Source organism: Corvus kubaryi, unplaced genomic scaffold (assembly GCF_017639235.1).
Source record: "Corvus kubaryi isolate FWS band 111438036 unplaced genomic scaffold, C.kubaryi_AGA036_p1.0 37308, whole genome shotgun sequence".
Taxonomy (NCBI): Eukaryota; Metazoa; Chordata; class Aves; order Passeriformes; family Corvidae; genus Corvus; species Corvus kubaryi.
Genome location: NW_024581096.1, coordinates 2263695 through 2282256, shown reverse-complemented (window position 1 = coordinate 2282256; position 18562 = coordinate 2263695). Strand labels below are relative to the sequence as shown.

General features: G+C 38.8%; 2 protein-coding genes across 4 annotated transcripts in view; one reads left to right on the top strand and one right to left on the bottom strand.

Annotated features, from left to right (window-relative positions):
- Nucleotides 1-734, bottom strand: part of SGTB (small glutamine rich tetratricopeptide repeat co-chaperone beta) — a 22238-nt gene extending 21504 nt beyond the window's left edge. For both annotated transcript variants that reach the window (XM_042028242.1, XM_042028243.1), the window contains exon 1: nt 457-734. The gene's annotated coding sequence lies outside the window, so the exon portion shown is untranslated. The remainder of the gene's footprint in view (nt 1-456) is intronic.
- Nucleotides 638-18562, top strand: part of NLN (neurolysin) — a 38068-nt gene continuing 20143 nt past the window's right edge. The window contains exons 1-3 of one of the 2 annotated variants that reach the window (XM_042028234.1): nt 638-756; nt 12881-13137; nt 15423-15571. In XM_042028234.1, coding sequence (XP_041884168.1) covers nt 725-756; nt 12881-13137; nt 15423-15571 — 438 coding nt within the window. In that variant the 5' untranslated portion in view covers nt 638-724. Of the gene's footprint in view, nt 757-2559; nt 3958-12880; nt 13138-15422; nt 15572-18562 lie in introns of those variants that run through there. The other variant, XM_042028233.1, reaches the window with a different exon arrangement.

The window sequence follows — 18562 nt, the reverse complement described above, 5'->3', positions numbered from 1 at the left end:
ACCGGGGTGCTCTATCCGCCCCCCAGGAGGGACGGAGCGGGTCCCACCGGCCGGGGATGCACAGCCAGGGACACCGGGGTCCTCTATCCGCCCCTCAGGAGGGACGGAGCGGGTCCCACCGGCCGGGGATGCACAGACGCGAGCACTGGGGTCCCCTATCCGCCTCTCATGAGGAACAGCATGGGACCCACCGGCCGGGCCGCCCTCCCTCCCCACGCCCACCTGCCGGTCCCTCCCAGGCCCGGGTCCACTCGCTCGGGCCCCAAGGACAACTCTGCCCCACCCGCGGCGCGGGCCCCTCCCGGCACCGCACGGACCGCGGCCACACCGCCCGGGGCCCGATCCGCCCCACCGCCCCCGAGCTCCGCGGACCGGGGACTGCGGGGAGGCAGCGCGCAGCCTCCCCATCATCCCCGCAGAGCTGCGCTCGCCCAGGGGAGGGGGCATCGCCCTTACCGTGCGAGATGCGGCGAGTCCGCGCTGCCACCAGCGACGCGGGGGCGTGAGGAGGCGGCGGAAGCGGATGCGCAGGACCGCGGCGGAGCGGGGCTGAGCGCTGCGCCCGCGGGCGGCGAGAAGCGACGCGGGAGCAAAGCCAGTTCTCCCTCCTCTCCTGCCTCCTCCTCTTCTCTGCCGCCTGTCCTTCCTCCTCCGGTCTTTTCTCCTCCTTTTCTCCTCCTCCTCCTCCTCCCCCTCCTTCGCCACCGCCCCCCGTGCCGCCCCTATGCTGTCGCTGTGCGCGGGCGCGGTTCGCAGGTAGGCGCGCAGGGCAGGTGGTGGCGCAGCAGGGCCCGGGACGGGGGCGGTCTCCGGTGTGGGGGTGGGTGAGGGCGAGGGCGGGGGCCGCCCGTCCGGACGGGAAGCCGGGGGAGCCCGGAGCCGCCCGCGGGTGACGGGAGGTTTTCGTCCCTCGCTCGAGGAGCCGGGCCTGACCCCCCTGGCCGAGGGGGAGCTGCCGCAGGGGTGCGGGGCGCGCTCCGAGGGGCCAGGCAGACAGTGGGGCAGGAAATCTGACTGCCTGTGGGGTTTATTGCCTCAGTTCCTGGCGCGTTTCCCGCAGCCTGCCCTCCCTGCCGTAAGCTCCGTTATGTACGGCTTCCAGGTGGGCAGGGTGGGCGAGGCGAGGTCTCCTTTTGGTACTCTTTACACTGGGTGTCAGACTCACTGCAGGGGAAATGGGCAGGAACACAATGGATTGAGGGATACGGCTGTAGCCGCGGGGCTCTGCAGCAGGGGGTATGTGAAGCGAGACCGGCAGCGTGCTTATAGCACCCTTCTAAAAAGGTGTGTCACTACTACACGTTGTAGGACAGGTGAGACAAGTACCCGTATACTGTCGAAAGGTTTTAAAATAGGGGATTACTTCTTTTCTCCGTAATGAACACTAGCCATAAATGGACCTCAGAGAACCGGTGTAAGAGATGGCTTGTAGTCAATTCTACGTGGACTAGACAAATGAGCATAATTGCTTTTATTTTGGCCTCTTAATTTTTCTGAAGGGCTACATTTGATAGGAAGCACTGAAGTAGTAGGAGGGTCGCGTTGTGGTAAAGAGAATGGAGCTGAATTGCAGCACGAAATGAAAAAGATGGTTGCCTCACATGGTCTTTTGAGAAATGATAGTCGTGTGCTTGGTGCACAAAGTGTACAGTTTTTGTCCTATTTCACAGCCTTTGTTCATGTCAAATTAGGATTGAGGGGTATTAGCATATAAAAAATAAAAATCAGAATATTTTTTTTCCTAAGGCTCATGCTGCTGTTGAAAATTAAGTAATTTATTTTCTAGTGCTAAATAAAGTGCACATCTATTTTCTTTTCCTAATTGACAGTTGCATTCCTTTTTTTTGTATAGTCTTTTTCACTGTTCTCCATTTTTTTTTGGTTGACTGTCTGTCTTACAGATTTTTCCATTAAAAAGAAGGAAAGCATGGAAAGGATTTTTTGTTTTTTCTTTAGATAAAAGGTTTATCTTTGATTGCAGTTTGCATTTGGACAATGAAGATACTTCCTTCTTAAGTAAAAATTAGTAGAATGGGGAATGGTCACTGCACTTCATTAGCTGTGATTTCTTTTTTCTAAGTCATCATTTCAGTGTGCCCAAATAACTGTTTCATAAAAGAGAGTATTCTTGAACATGTCATAGTGACCTCTTAACTTTCAAAAGTTAATGAGTTGGTCACAGAAATCTTGAATAGGTTCCGTCCCAGCTTCTATTTTTCCTGAGGGCATCTTAACATGAGATAAAAATGACAGTTCTTAGCAAGTGTCAAGTATTACACCTTACATTATATAAAATGATGTTAAGGTTTGATTCTTTTGGTTAAAGTGGGCAGCTTTGCAGAAGGAGGCTTTTTCCAATTAATTTTTTTTCCCCATTCAGTTTCAAAAGATTCAGATATTTAGATTTAATTCAATAAAATACACGGAAAATAAGCCAGCTAGATTAATTCAGTAAGCACAGAAGTCTGTTTACTTTATGAGGATATTCTTATATATGAAAAAAATAAAAGAAGACACACTGATTTAAATAATTTCAGTGTCCTAAAATAATTTTCTTGGATTCATGAATTCTGGGGTGTTTCTTTGAAAATCTTCAAAATTAGGTTTTGAATACGAAAATCCATGTACATGAGTGAGACAGGTACCAACATACTGTATACAAGTATCAATATAATGAAAGAAAGTGGAAAGAAACTCTGAGCACTGGCATTTCTCTTGCTGAGGAAGAAAACCAGCAAGAAACTGAGGTTGGGAAGAGGCAGAAGGAATGACACTGGGGGGCAAAGAAATGGGAAGAACTTTTATAGTAATTTTCTTATTTCATGCTAATAACAGTAGTGTGTGTGTTTGCTTTCATTGAAGTATCAGGTCAGGTCCAACACCTCAGAAATGGCAAAGGCCAGACAAGACATTTGGGACACTTTTGCCTTTTCCTATGATCTGTAGACTGCATATTCTGTGTATTCCTTCTGTGTATTGCAGTTTCCTGTGGTCAAAAGCAAGAGCTACCACCTTTCTAACCACAGCAGGGTCCTGAAGAGCAGTTTATCTATTAGACAGAGTTTGCAGAACAAAATTATTTCCTGGGCTGAGTGAGACAAAGCTGTTGAACTGGGAAGCATTTTGTGGACTTTATTTTACCCATGGAGCACTAGTTAGACCACACTAAGCAGTGCAGTTAATGTATTTTGAGGACATACATATTCTGTCGTTCTCGCTATAAAGTAGGAAATGCCTGGCTTAGAAAGATTTTTTAAAAATAGTTTGGGTTAGTTCAAAAGTCTAACCTCTGTTCAGCAGGAGTCGGGATGAGGTACCCCAGAAGGCATGTAAGATAATATGTACATTCAGTACTATCTTTTCAGAACAGTCTAGGAATTAGGACTTACTAACACAAAACCATTTTTTTCATATCATCTTGTATAAAAATCTGCCCAGTGATACCTTTTTATATTGAAACTGTCTCCTAAAACTCTCTTGCTTTTTATGTTGAAAGTTACAGGTTAAAAATTGATCCTTGTTTGTTCTCTCCATCCTTTTCGTGATCATTTAGATCTCTGAGGTACTTCCTTGCTTGTGCTTTTTTCTGGGCTTTTTTTTTTTTTGTCCACTCCAAAGAATCCCAGTCTAGTTGGTATTTGTACTTTGAATGGAGTCCATTGCTTGAAGCAGCTGGCTGTTTCTAAGTCATCATTGTTTCTAAGTCATCATGACTTGGTAGAACACAAAAAGGTTTCGGCAGGTGGGAGAAGACGACAGAGTTCAACTGTTGGGAGGATCAGAAATCCATGTAGCATGCATGTGCTTCATACATGCGGTATTACGAATCTCTGTGTTTTGTTCTATTCCAACTCTACTAAATCCTGTTATTTCCTTTTTTGCAGTTGCTTCTTTGTTGATGTTTCTGTTGAACTGTTTTGTCTCCAGAAGGATTAAATGTCTCACGGCTCGTCCTGTGTATGTAAAGTCAGAAGTGTGTGTCATTTATTAAGACTGAAATTCACTTTGTTAGTGGTTTTAAACTTTCCTGTGTTGTGACATCCTTTTTCATCTTTTTGTGGCTGCCTTTAGTACACTGCATTATCACGAGTAAATAATCATAAGTAAATTTTGTCACTTCATTAATCCCAGCTTTTTGTAGATGATGTATAAAGACATGAAAGAATGTGGAGCCCTGCAGGATTCCACAACTTGCATAGCTTCATTCAGAAAAATAAGCAGCCATTTTTAACAGCCTAGTTTTAAAAACCATTTACCTGCAAGAGGATCTACCTTCTCATCTCATAGGCATGGTTTCTTTAGGATCTTTTGGTCAATAGTCTGTGGAAATAAAATATTAACTGAACTGTAGATTTGTGAGTCTGAATTTTTGTCTGAGGAGGACACTTTTTCAGTAAATGTTAATCTGTGTTTAGATTAGGGAAGGTTAGGGGAGGGTGGTGGTAATTACACTTATTTCTGCGCAAAGTATTGCTAGGCACATGTGTTTTTCATACCATCTCTAAGAGAAGTTCTGTCTTTAACATACACTTTTTATTTCTACAGTGGAATGTTAAATAAGCAAAGTTCTTTGCTGTATTAATTGTGGTGGAACAGTATTTCACATAACCTGTAACCAGTGTGCGAAGCACAGTGTGACCAAATCACTTTTCACTCAAAAGCCAGAGAGGAAAGCAGTCTTCATTTCCTTTTCTAATCTGTGGTGTTGAGCAGGCTGTTTGAGATTTTGCAAGCACTGAAATGAACATGGTTCATAATGCGCTGTCTTCCCAAGAAGAACACTGATTTAAAATGGTAAGCAAGTGAGTAAGGTAGAATAGGTCATCATCTGCTATGAAGACACAGAGTTTTGCAATTAACTAGTGATGGCAAGACAACATTTCTCATTGCTTTGACTGTATGAGACAAGATTAGCAAGAAATCAAAGCATATGTCCATGGAAGAGGCTGAACTGATTAGCACTGGGTGTAAATCTGAGAAAGTTTGCGAACTCCCAGTATTTTTCTTTGTCCTGCAGTACCAGTTCTTTTTCAGATAGAGTCAACAAGTTGTTTCTCATGCATTGGCCAATTGCATTCAAGTACTGAGCTATCCTGGGAGTGTGTTGTTTGCACTAAACAGCCTGTGCTTCACCTGCTGTTTATTGCTGGCGTGATGGAAATATGATATATGCTTATGCAGCAGCACCTGAGAGAGCTGTAGGACCTTAAAACCAATTTTTTTTCCCCACTGTGTTTCCAGAGTTCACTTGACAATAGAACAAAACAATAAGACAACCTCAATGAATGCCTTGTGCCTCTGACTCTGTATAGTACAATTACCGTCTGCATGCAAGTGTTGATAAGCGTTTCCTAAAATCCTGCAAGCAAGTTACTGTGATGGAGTTTTGCTGTGACACACAATGGATACAGTTCACAGAATGCTGTGAAACCTAAATTAGTAGTACTAGTAATTTGTGATTTGGGGTTTTTGGGTATGTTGTGTTTTTGGTTGGTTGGTTGGTTGGTTGGTTGGTTTTGTGCTGGTTTTTTCCCTTAGAACTGTGGATACCATAATTTTAGAGATCAGACACTCCACAGAAGCCATACCCTAGCATTTCTGTGTGTTCCATTGCAGACTACTGTGTGAAAATCACCTCTTTATATGAAAGTTAATCAGACCAGTTTCCAAATTCCTTTTGTTTAAAGACTGTTGGAGGGAAGTGGGGGGAAGGGGAGAAGAAATAGGTAAGTTGTATCATGTTTGAGCACACTGGTTTGGGTTCATACTTAAGGTCTGGGCTTTTTGTTAGCTGCCACGGAGCACCTTTTCAGTTAGTTTTCTGATGTTAATTCTATTGGAAAACCATTAAACATTTGTTGTCAGATAGTAAGGTCATGAGCACTGAGGGTAATGAATGTATCAATAAATATTTTTAAATGTTTGCATGACTCGTAGGTTTTTTTTTACTTGCTCATTTAAATTGGAAGAGCTAAAAGTATAGTTAATGTGGACAGTACAGTAAACTAAGTTTCAATAAATTTTCTTTTCTGAAAGGTGTAGTGACAAAATTAAGGTTTAGTGTCAAAATCTGCTAGATTTTCTATTTCTTCAAATGCAGCTTAAAAAATCAGTTTCTAATGGCAGTTATGGAGCTTTAAATTGGGAAGTACTAAATATGCTATCCTTTTGCTACAGTAAGATATGCCTGTGCCAAACACAGTTATGGCACAGAGCCAAATACTTTTCCAAGGAAAATGGCCCAGGAATTCAAGGCATGTTCCATATACTGTTAAGAGCCAAACAGATGAGAGGACTGAGAAGTGAAATGGAAAAAGGACTTCAGATGTGTTTGGCAGGAAAAAGTTATGATTTGTATTGAAGGGTTATAGTTTCATTCCTTTGGCTCAGCTGAAATAATATTGCCCTGTGATTATCTTTGATCCATTTAACTCTGGTGGTTCTGTCTTGGAATTTTTTTCCTTTCTTGCTTTTATCTTGTGCTACTCAGTTCTCTTTTGGTTGATATTGTCCTTGCTTTACTATAAGATACACAGTTACTTCTTGTCTGAAGTTGTGAGTCAAAACTGAAAGCAGTATGAAAGTATATTTAAAATTCAAGCAAAAACTAAGGATTTCTAAATAATACAAATATTTTAGCCCATTATATTCTTCTTAAAGCCTATCCTGTGAAACAGACCAACTGTAATGTACATTTAATTAGATGGTGCTGAATACTCATTGTGATTTGGTTTTGAAATCCTTTTTATATTTGCTTTAATGTTTTAAAAAACTCCATTTGATGTGAGGCTTGACTGTTAAAAACTTTGCTTAAACAATGCCTGTCTGCTGTCATTTGCATGTTTGGTAGCACTTGCGTCTGACTTCCAGGGAACTGCTGATGTATGGCATATTACTCGGGTACCAAATAGCTTGTCCTGTCCGTTTTGTCATTAAGCATATCATTTAAATGCTGTCCGTTTTTATATTGCCTTAATAGGGTGTGTCTAGTTTTTTGTTTTGTTTTTCATTTTGGTGAGGCCGCTAGGTGGAGTCAAAACATTGAGCCCCTGTAGATATTGATTGCAGGTAACCAGTGGGTATGGTCTTCACATACACAGTGCTGCTTTCCAGCATTTAGCACTGCTTCTCCTGCATCCTGGAAGACCAGGAAGTGTTGTTTAGCTAAGATATGCTGTTTCAAAAAATAGACCAAAATGTTGCTCTTGAATTTAAACTCTAGCATTTTTAATACTGTATGTTACTGATTGAAAGAGTTGTTGATGGCATTAGCGTGATTTGCAAATCTGCTCTTACTTATATCCATAAGAATGTTCTCTGAAGGTATACATAAAGCCCAGCAAGAAAAACTTAATTGTATTTATTTGAATGACAGTGTTTAAAAACTCAGTAACTAAATTATCTGAATCTGCACACACACACCCCCACACACAGACCCCTCTGTCTTTCTTTTTAAAATCTTGGCTCTCACTTCATTTCTGAAGCTGTTATCTCAGGTCTTTTGTCAGGAGAGAATACAGTTTTCCATCCTGCATGAATCCAATATACCCTGATTTTTGTGTGGCTACAACTGTCAAATCTGTTTGCAAGTACAATAAATTGGTCTGTATATATTTTTCCCAGAAATATATTAGTTCATTTACTCTACTCTGTAAAATTGTACTTGTTGTTGTGACTAACACTGTTTAGGTGAAGTTTAATTTGAAAACTGAAAGTGCCATTAAAGAGTTTTGGATGGAATTACAACTATCAAGTTGTAATCAGACTTAAATGAGACAGCAGGCTTAAATCTTGACTGTATTATATAGTGCCTGTCAGTAGCAGGAATGTGTTGTGGACAAGCTTGCAGGTTCTTGTCTGTATTTTCTAAAGCTGGTGCTATGCCTCCCTGCTGCTTCTTCACAGATTGTGGCTTTCTTGTTTTATTTTAATAGTGTTAATGGAACATGCCAACAAAAGACTGCTTGGCACATATTTCAGTCACAGAAAATGTTTCTAAGCAAAACCAGATTTACACAAATGTTTAATATGTTTAAGATACTGCACAAGTTAGAAATCAAGTCTGTAAGTTCAGTTGCACTGTTTGTCTTTGCAGCAGTTATGTTGGCCACTGTATTGGTGTAATAGAGTATTATAAAGGTTCTTCCCTCTTCTAAAATCGAATCAAATTTATATTTTCCAGAAGCAGCAAGTAATCAAATTGTAGATTTGCTGGTAAAAGAAATTACTTGGCCTTCTGCAATTATTGCAATCTGCAACTTAGAAGCTTTGCTTTATTCTTTAAAATCTTCTTTTAGAAGTAGCTACTAAGCTTTGAAGTGTTATCAACTTACACTGCTTTGGTAGAAAAGACCATTCTTACTGCTTTTGGGATTGGCAGATTAATACCATAGTTTGTGAAAACAGCTGTGTGTCTAATAATCTCTGTTATAGCTGAAAGTCCAAATGAAACCTTGCGTGCCTTTCCTCCTGATGATCTCCTAAATGGACAAAGCACTGCAAAAATGCATAAAATATTTCAGTCTGCCCTGTATGTCATTCCACTGACATTATTAGGTGCCATAGGACTCACCCCAGAAAAAGGCCAGTGCAAGTTGCCAACAGAGGCCAGTTAGATATTTATTGTAAAAATGCAATATAAGTAAAGGTATGTTAATTTTGAAGGATCTCACAGAAACACAGGGACTGGAAGGGCATTTGGGGTGATCAAATCTAGTCCCATGCTACCTTAGGTAGCCAAGTAACTTAATACCTTTTATAAGCTGGTCAAGCGCCATGTTATAAATAGGGTGTTTTCACTTGCTGGGACTTATTGGGCTTCTCTTTCAGAATCTCACTGCCCTGATGCTTGCAAATGTCTGTTGCAATTCTAGCTTTCATGTATTCCTGACCAATTTATTCTGATTTGTTCTTAGGCCTGTATTGCCTCTTAGCATCAATAGCTCTTTTTACTTTAGGGCATTTAAATGATATGCTTAATGACAGAAATCATCTTGAGACTCTTTTTGCTAGACTAAATTCATGCATTTCATATGTGTTTCTAGCAGTAGTGCAAGTTTATGTTGCTATTGACACTCTTTATCCTTTGTTTAGGCCAACACAGCTGTTTTGAAGTCACTTATCAGATGGGTGATGGAACTGGTCTGTTGGTAAAAAGCTGTCCCCCCTGGATGTTTTTGGTCCACTTTATTTTTCACCTGTATGCTGTCCTGCATCTTTTCTAAGTATGACCCTAGCAACAGTTGTGCTGATGCCATTGATGGAGTGGGGTACAGGGCAGAAAGGAGCAACCGATGGAGGAACACTGACAGAAGTGTCTTAAGGCAATACTGTTGCTGGACGAACCTTATACTTAACCCAGGCTTGTTTAGATCCCTCTAGTGTTCTACACTGCACCAGAGAAAACTGAGAGTGATAGCTGAAACAGTTTAGGCATTAGCAACATCCTGCTTCAAACAGAATCAAATTCTGTTTGCTCAGTCCAAGCAGTAGTTGGCTGTTCTGTAATGTTGCTGCTGTTTACCAAAAGCAAGCCTAAAATATAATTGTGCCTGCTTAGTTCAGTGTTTGAAGAAAACTCTTTGCTGTTCTTTTGGTTCCTAGCATTATTAATAGAACTTGTATTCCGGTTATATATCTGGGAAGTTAAAGCTTCCCTCGGTGATACAATTTAATATTTTCTCTCTAATAGCGTGACAAATGTAACTGCAGAGTATTTTTGAACTTCATGCTATTTTAGCTACATGCTTCTTTCTTGTTTCTTTGTGGTCTGTTTATAATATTTGACCTTGGCGTTGTTTCTTTGTTTTCTTTTTGAACAAAGTTACTGAATTACCATTTTTATTGCAGTCTGATACATAGAGTTTCGGGAATATATTTATTTATAGTTTTATGTAGATGAATAATTCAAAACATTAGGCCATGAAAGAAATGGCCAGGATTTCACCTGTGCAAATATATTTACTTGCACAGTTTTTTATTAAGCTGATGTCAGTTAATTTGGTTCTTAGTACAGTCTGAGTGACTGGTAGGAAGGTAGCAATACATGTCTGTAAATGATTATATGAAGAATTATGTGTAGCAACTGATTTTACATTAAATGTTATGTTACAGTTTTTGAAGGCCCACCATCTCATTTGGTCAGTTAGAAAAATTTTCTAATATGTACTGCTTTTTTTAATCTACATAAATGAGTGCATCTTCCTATCAGGAGAAGCAACCAAGGTATCAGCATTTCAAAACTGGGGAGTTCTGTTTTCCTGTTTCTAACAGGTAGACAACAACTTGTTGGCATTTATGGCAATAATTTATACAGCTCTCAAATTCATAGGTATATATCTTAATTAAACTAGCCAATATACTAAGAAAATCAGATGGCATCTTTTTTTAGTATTTAAAAGTAGTGTTCTGCAGTAATCTGAGACCCTACATCCCAATTCATGAACTCAGTCCAACTTTAATTATTAATAGATCTTGTTGGACAGTCTGAAATTGATGTAATATGTTGCTGCTGTGACTGTTTCAGTGTTTGTTTTGGATGATATGTAGTTGGTCGGTGGTAGGGCTGTACTGTCTACATTTCTAGGTGAAGATACTGAATGACCAAAAGCTATAGGTTCCCTTTAAAAAAGAGTAGCTACTTTGTATCCTTCACTTTAGCATACTTTTATGTTGTTCAGGCTGTTGTTTTCTTTTGACTCCCCTTTACTTTTATTTTGACTTTAATTTGAAACGTTGTGTAGTCTTTCTGATGTTCTGGGGTGTGGGTGGTGTGGGGTAGAGTTCAGAACCTTGAACAAATTTCTGGAGAGCTTCCCCTTTAGCTCCCAAGAGGTTGTTGTATCAGACCTGTACTAGCAGTGTGTGCAAAGCTAGACACAGGGCAGTCCACCGAGAATCTGTTCATGACTTACTGAAGTACTGTTCTTTAATGGATTTGTAGATTCAGGGTGGAGTTCAGTAGATTTTGGGGATGAGAAACTGATGCATTCTGAAAATGTTAATATTTAAGCTTTTGCTGTCATGAGAGCAGCTTCATTTATCCTAAATTTCTATTTGGAATTCAAAATTTCAGTAGTCCAGTGGAGAAGTTACTAAAGCATTGGTGCCAGAACTCAGTTGGTATCAGAGAAAGAGACCAGAGGTGGAACAAATGTTTTTTATTCACACTTCCTTTTCAAAGTGAAATTATCGATATTCTGGAGATTGATGTGTCTGTATGCTACTAAAGAGAAAAGTAAACAACTTGCCTACGCTGGAATGGGAAGATTTGATGAATCTGTGGTAACAAGGAAAATAAAGTTTCAACATAAAGCGTAGATAGAAATGTTGTCTTTTGGTTTTGTCTTGCATCAAGTAATTTTGGTTAGGCTATTTCTAGAGAAATTATATTATAGAATTGGAAGACTTTTGACAAAAAGTCTTGCCTTCCTTGAAACAGAAGCCATGCATGCAGCCCTTCTCAGTTTGTTGACATTTCACTCTTCTGCTTTGTTATTCCTTCAGGCTAAAACTGCCTGTCCTTTATGCATTCTCCATGCCCTGCATTGTATGCCAAAACCTCTCTGTGCACTTACACATACCAGACAGGTTTTACAATAAAATCAATACAGGTACAGTGGCTAGTGTTAAGGGAAAATGTTACTTAATGTAAAGTAGTGTTAAGTAAACATCCTTTATTAGCAAGATCTCTAGGTATTTCTTTAGTTATGGTTGAAAATTTTAAGTGGTCATTATTACCATAACAACATGTGCTTTTTTAAATTTATGATTTTTTTTTTTAATTATGTGGCTGAAATAGGAAGACAGATAGGAAGTCCCTGGCAGCCAGGGTTCCTCCTGTGGTAGTAAACCCTGCAGCAAGTTTTACTACTTAAATGCTAGCTGTCTTTTAATTACCATCAAGTTACTATTTTCCTCAAGAAAGGACTTCATATGTAACTGAGCTATTAATATAGTCACTGGGTGGACATCTTGTTGGCTGTGTAGGTTTCTATTAGTCCCACTTCAGTCAGTTGCCTGATTCTGTATTCTTCTCCTTCATACAATCAAGTTGAATGTTGCTTTGTCAGGGTGGAAAGGTAGAAGCCCCTATTTCTGAAGCCAGTTTCAGTCTTAATATATTTGTACTCATTTCTCCAAGCCACTTTTTTTCTGAATGCTGCCAAGAAAATTAGGAAAAGGCAACCATTGATTGCTCAGCACGCTAAGATCAGTGTGAATGTAAGCTTTTTTTGCTAGCTGAAAGAAGCTGAAATACAGTTGGTTAGAACTACAGTTGATAGATTATTAATACATAAATCATAGTAAAGGAACGTACCTCTTCTGGTAAAAGAGTGAAACTATCTATTTAAAATCTACAACAATTAAAGGAATAAATTTGCAAGTGAGTAACAACTAGAAAGTTTCCTCCCATGCTGATTATCCTGTAGAAATATAAAATTATTTGCTATAATGAATATGATCAAGTGGTATTTTTTATATGTCTTATTTTGTGCAAGTTTGCAGTTCTTTTCTTTGTCATCTGCAAATCATGATGTGGGTTTTATTCCTCGCTTCAAAAATGTTAATACTGTCTACTTCTGTAGAGTTCCAGTAAGTGCAATGCTGTTTTCCTTAGAGGGTTGAGTCGTAATTTAATTTGCATGGTTTTGTCAATACAAAAGTTTCTGGCCCTATTTGCTCTTATTCATACTCTAAATGGAAAAGGTAGAAGGCAGATTTTTTTTTTAAATTAGATTTAATTGATAAAGATAACAGCTCTAAAAAGCACTTTGTTCTTCCTTCTAAAAATATTTCTGATGCTGGATTTTTGATGTTTACTATAAACTGTCTCTTGAACTGGAATCTTGTTATGCAGAGATCATTTTTGTACTTTCAGGTCCATTGGGCCACAGCTTGTGTTGAGAATGACATTAGGAGCAGAAATTACGAGCCAGCTCAAGGCTTCTTCATACATAGCATCAGGACGAAACCTTTTGAGATGGGACCTGTCACCAGAGGAAATTAGAACAAGAACAGAAGAACTAATCAGGAAAACAAAGCATGTATATGACAGTGTCGGGATGCTTGAAACTGAAGAAGTAACACATGAAAATACCATACGGCCTTTGGCAGATATAGAAGTGGAATATGCAGGTTAGTGTGTGTTCTCTGTAATTCTTTGCATAAACCATTCCATTTGCACGTAAGGAAACATTGAGAAAAGGTAATAGTTGCTTACAATTTTGATCCCTGCTGTTCAGGTGTCGAATGTGTAGAGGCCTCTCAAGAGTTCTAATAATCTTTCAGGTCCTCTCAGAGAACTGCATTAGTCACCTGTTTCAGTTTTGCATGTGATCCTTCACCCAGGTACATTTCCAACTGTGTGCAGCTGCCAGGGGACACTGCAGCAGTGTAGACTGCAGCGTCTGTGGTATGTGTAGAGCATTAAATGTGGTAAGCAGTATTTTTTTCAGACACTGTGGAATCTGACACAAGCAAGTTGAATGGGGTAATGGAAAGGTTGATAAACTGGTAGTGGAGAAAATGTGATGGTTGAGAATGAGGAATTTTTGAATGTGTTATTGAAAGAAGACTTTTTTACTTGCTCACTTTTAAACTGTGGCCTCTGAGGCCTTGAAGAATCCAGGGAGAGGTTGGTCATGCAGTCACATCTAGATTGTTCTGAATGAATTGTCATGCCATACCAATATGTGGGTGGGGTTTAATGGTCAAACACAGGTAATTCAGCTAATTTGTTAATAATTGTCAGAGGAGATGGGTAAAATACAGACTGCATATTGGGCATCTTTGTTTAGAAAAACCTTTCAGATGGTGGCTGCATTGCTTATAAAACAGTGAGTGTAACAGATGTCAAGTTCTTTTACATGCTTTAAAAAAATCTACTGTAGCCACAGATGTGCTAGAAACAGCCACCTTGGCTTGGAGCAAAATCTTTGCCTAGCAGAAAAGAGCAGCCTGCAGCTCAAATGATTGTACTGTAATATTAGTGTGGATTTCACATTACTTGAAATTGCAGTTTAGGCTTATCCAGTGAATTGGCTGGAATTTATGCTGCCATACTCAGAAAGACAGTAATCTTCATTCAAAAAGCTTGCTGCCAGATTCAGTTTTAATTCTACTGATGTTCCAATATACCATATTTTCACCAAGGCACAGAACTCTCTTCCTTATATTAAACTAGAATGAAAATCTATGTTTGACTCAGAAAATAGTGGCCATCAGCTTCTCAGCATAGCCACAAAGACTTCATGAAAGATGTACTTTTTTCACTACATCCTATGCAGCAGTGGGTCACATTTAAGCTTTTAACGCTGATCTTCAAAGCTGTGAAATTATTATGACCTGCTGTGAAACAGCCCATGGCACAGGGATGCATTACCACAGCAAGACTACCATTAGGACCTTGGAATTTAAGGCCTGTGTATCCTTTTCACATAAAAGACCTACCCCGGTAACTGGAACTTATTATCCAAAAAGACAGAGATGACAACAGACCTTAAATTTCACTTGGAAGCTGCCAAAACTCACTTTATCATTTTGAAACATCTTGGCAGAAGGTCAGGAGGTGAAGGGGAAAGTTTCCTATGGGCTTAAAGAAGAGCCACATGCCCATGTTTGCATTTCTGAAACTGTCTCGGAGCTTGATAAAATGACTGCACATCACTTAAAATTACAAAGCTTTAAATCAGGCTAATATGTTGTTACTCTAAGATCTGCTTTTGGAAAGGTGGATGGTAGAGACATTATAATTTGATTTTTAATTAAGCAAATTCATTTCTATTTTAGGATTTCTATTAAATGTCATTGTAAAATGTGATATACCTTTAATAGGCAAGGATTTACTTAATCTCAAAAGTATATTCTAAAAAATTAATATTACTCAGCTTCCAATCTCTTAGAAGTTCAGAATGCGTGGACAGCAGCTTCTCTCTTTGCCATGTTGTTTCTCCTTAAATACAGAAGAGTACAGTACATGGGGATTTGACACTGTGCTCATAACAATGTAAAAATAACTTCAGGACAGATGGGCATGTTTGAAAGATTCAGAGCTTCTGACTTTAAATGCTAACATGGAAGCATCTGTGCCAGCTACAAAACGTCAGTCTTCACTTACATGACTTTTGGAAGCTGAACCATTTCTAATGTATTTATATACTTATCAGCTGATTTTGTAGAAGATGATGAGATAATTAGGCTTGGGGTTTAGAAATCTTCTGTAAAATGTTTGTTACAATGGTATGTGGTTTTGTCCTTTCACCTATTCAGTTTTACATTACCTGTAATTGCTTCATTTGCTGTATGTGTCAGGTTGCTTTGAATACTTTCTTCTTATGTCTTCTATAAATGTCAGAAGAGGGAAGTTCTTTATCCTTAAAGCGTGTCTATCCTTCTGTATTCATTGCCTTTTATGTAAACAGTGGAAAGAAGCATGTTGGATTTTCCCCAGCATGTCTCCCCTGACAAAGAGATACGCTTAGCAAGTACAGAAGCTGACAAAAAACTGTCAAATTTTGATGTGGAGATGAGCATGAGAGAAGATGTGTTTCAGAAGATTGTTTATTTACAGGTAAATAACATTATGTCAGCATAACTTGTGAAATGCATCTACATGTATCTAAAATTAATTGGTATACACAGTGTTTTTTAAAATGACTTTGTGTTTCTTCTATGTCTGTGCCACTCAAATCTTTCCAGTGGGACACGGCTGTACAACACAGAACAGTGTGTCATGCTGCTCGTACTCTTTGCCTCTCATATCTAGATCTCTGTATCCTTCTCTCTCCATTGCAATAGCTTTGACTTTGTCTAGTCTTCCACTGAACTGGTACAGGGAAGCTAAACTAACAGAAGGAAAGCTATTAGGAAAAGAGTTTTTTGGTTTCTACTGGCTGAGCTACCTGACTTTGTTGCAAGAGGGAACGAAGAAAAGAGGCAATATAGCACTCTACTTATTTTGGCTTATACTGCTTTTGAATTTGTGTCCAAAGTTATCCTTTATTGAAAAAGTTGAGAATTTTAAGTTTAAAAGTTGTTTTAAGCTATGAAGATTAATGAGAACCTATGAATGGGTTTGACCTCCGAAATTACCGCTTTTGACCTGCTGGTTATAGACAACTACAGTGTATCCTCTTCTTCAGCCTCAAAATAAAACTAAGTTAAAAGATGCATTTACTGTTGAACTAGTTTCTATCCCTTTTGTGTGTTCCTGTTTAGCTTCTCTTGTAATTGAGCACCTATATGTATCTCCTAGTCTTCATTTATACTGTTTATTTTGTAGCACAAATAGAAAGAATATTTGGTTTTGTTCAAATATGTCTGGTGACATTTAGTAATAATTTTCTAAAAAGTGCAATATAAGGGTAATGCAAGGAAGCTATCTAATGTGATAACCAAAAAATATATATTTTTCTGTGCTTTAGCTGTGAATTTTTCCTCTCAACCCCACTGATTTTTAATCTTCTTGTAATTCTCATAAGGTATTTGAGCCCTGTTTCCTGGAGTCATCATTTGTGCTTTTTGCAGGCTTGACTGGGAATTAAAATAATGCTTGCAGAACCTTACTAAAGTGCCTTCCATTACCATTGTCTTCTTTTGCTGTGTTTTCCAGGGAAATTTTCAAGTGTTCTCCTGTAGCTGGGTATTCTTGTTACATGTTTGTGGAAGTATGTAATAGCCCCATTTTGAGCACGTTGTGTTGTGTGTTGGGCAGATAGTGCCTTGTGTTGGTATTTTCCCCCATGTACTTTATGTTGATTTTTTTTCTTTTTCCCCTGCTCTATTGCTAGTAATTAAATGGCTTGATTTGTATATATTACCTACTGTCATTTTCCCCACCTTCCACTATAGAATACACAGATACACTGAGGACTAATCTAACATATCTCTGTATCTATTTTTAATTTACAGGAGTATCTGACAGTAGGTAGTGAAAATTGATTGCTGTTATTCACTACTATTATTTCTTTAATTTTTTTTTTTTCCTTTGGTGTTTTCCTACTTCATTTTCCCTTGCAGCAATCTTTGACCTTTGTAACAGTTAGAATTTTTGCTTAAGTCTCCACTTAATTTTTTTAGAGATTTTTCTTAACTGCAGCATGCAAGCATATTTTAGTATTAGTTTGCAGAGATGCAACCTCTGAGCATATATCAACTTCATAATAACTGTAAAGTAGTAAGAGTTCTGTTCTAGAACAAATGTGAAATTTCCAGTAGTCCCAGACTGGTCAAATATTGCTATTTCCATATCATTAAGTTCTTATTAATTTTTGCTAAATTTCTAATGCCTTCTCCTCTTAGAAACCCTCAGTTAAAAAGTTGGGCTCCAGGAACACATGAAGAAAGAACTTCCCACAAACAGAATTCAGATTTCTGCTGAAATTATTTTGTCAGTTCGAATGAAGTGGTAAACAGTTGGATTAAATCAGGTTTTTCATGGCCTCACTGGGGATTTAATAATTCAAGTAGATTAATTCAGTTTCATGATCCTGCATGGAGCCAGATTAAAATGGAGTGAGGAGGATGAGATCCCTCACACTTCATGTTATTTATAACACAGTCCTCTAAGAGATGAGCAAATTTGCTTGACCTCAGTGACATGCTGAATGCTTTAGCTCTTTAACTTTTCTAACTTAACAATAGTACTCTTTCTAAATTATGCTTAATTTAAGAGCTGTTGATGAAGGAAAATAGTTGAGGTTTTTATATTTAATTTAAGAAAATATTAGAATAATGGAGTCATTTCCTTTTCCCCATTAGGGGGAAAAAAATTCTGCATAAAATTAGGTTGTTGAATATGCTCCAGATCTTATTCTTTGAAAAACTTGTATTTTGAGGTCTGAAACTTGGAATAAAGGTGAATTTGGTAGTGAAACTATCATTTTAAATTTTGTTACTCCTAACATCTGCACATGCTGACTAGTAGAGGCATGCTTAAGAATGTTGCCAGTCTTCTCCACCCACGGGCCCTCAGGAAACAGCCTGATGTAAACAGCTGCTGCAGGTTTTGTTCATGGAATTCTAAGTAGGTTTTGTTTCTTACTCTGTCTTCCAAAAAAAGTATGAAATGGTATATAAAATCATCAACTATGATGATTCTAAAAGTTCTGGAAAGTTCCAAAGCTTCGTGTGTGTAGTATGTTCAAGATGATGGTCCCTGTGAGTGCCTTCCAACTCAAAATACTCTGTGATCCTGTTTTATTTGTTGTCACTGGTAGCTTGGTTCTGAAGAAGACATACATGCCCAAATTGCATGCCATCTGATAATCTTAAGTGACACTTCTAATCTTTTGGGGTGTTTTTTTCAATTCCTCTGACTTTTACAGTATAGTGTTACCTTACAGCACTGATTTTCTTCAACTATGTAGAAGAAAGATATCTCTACAGAAGAAGCTTAAGTGCACTGTACTGTAAACTGAAAGGGCTTGCCATTATGACAGCGTGTAAATGTGCTGAGACACTTGGTAAAAGAAAACGATTTTTAAAACGTTCTACATGAATGTAAGAATACTATTGTGTAAGGTACCTGTTTTTGGGAAGTTCTTCACACTAAAATCCAGGA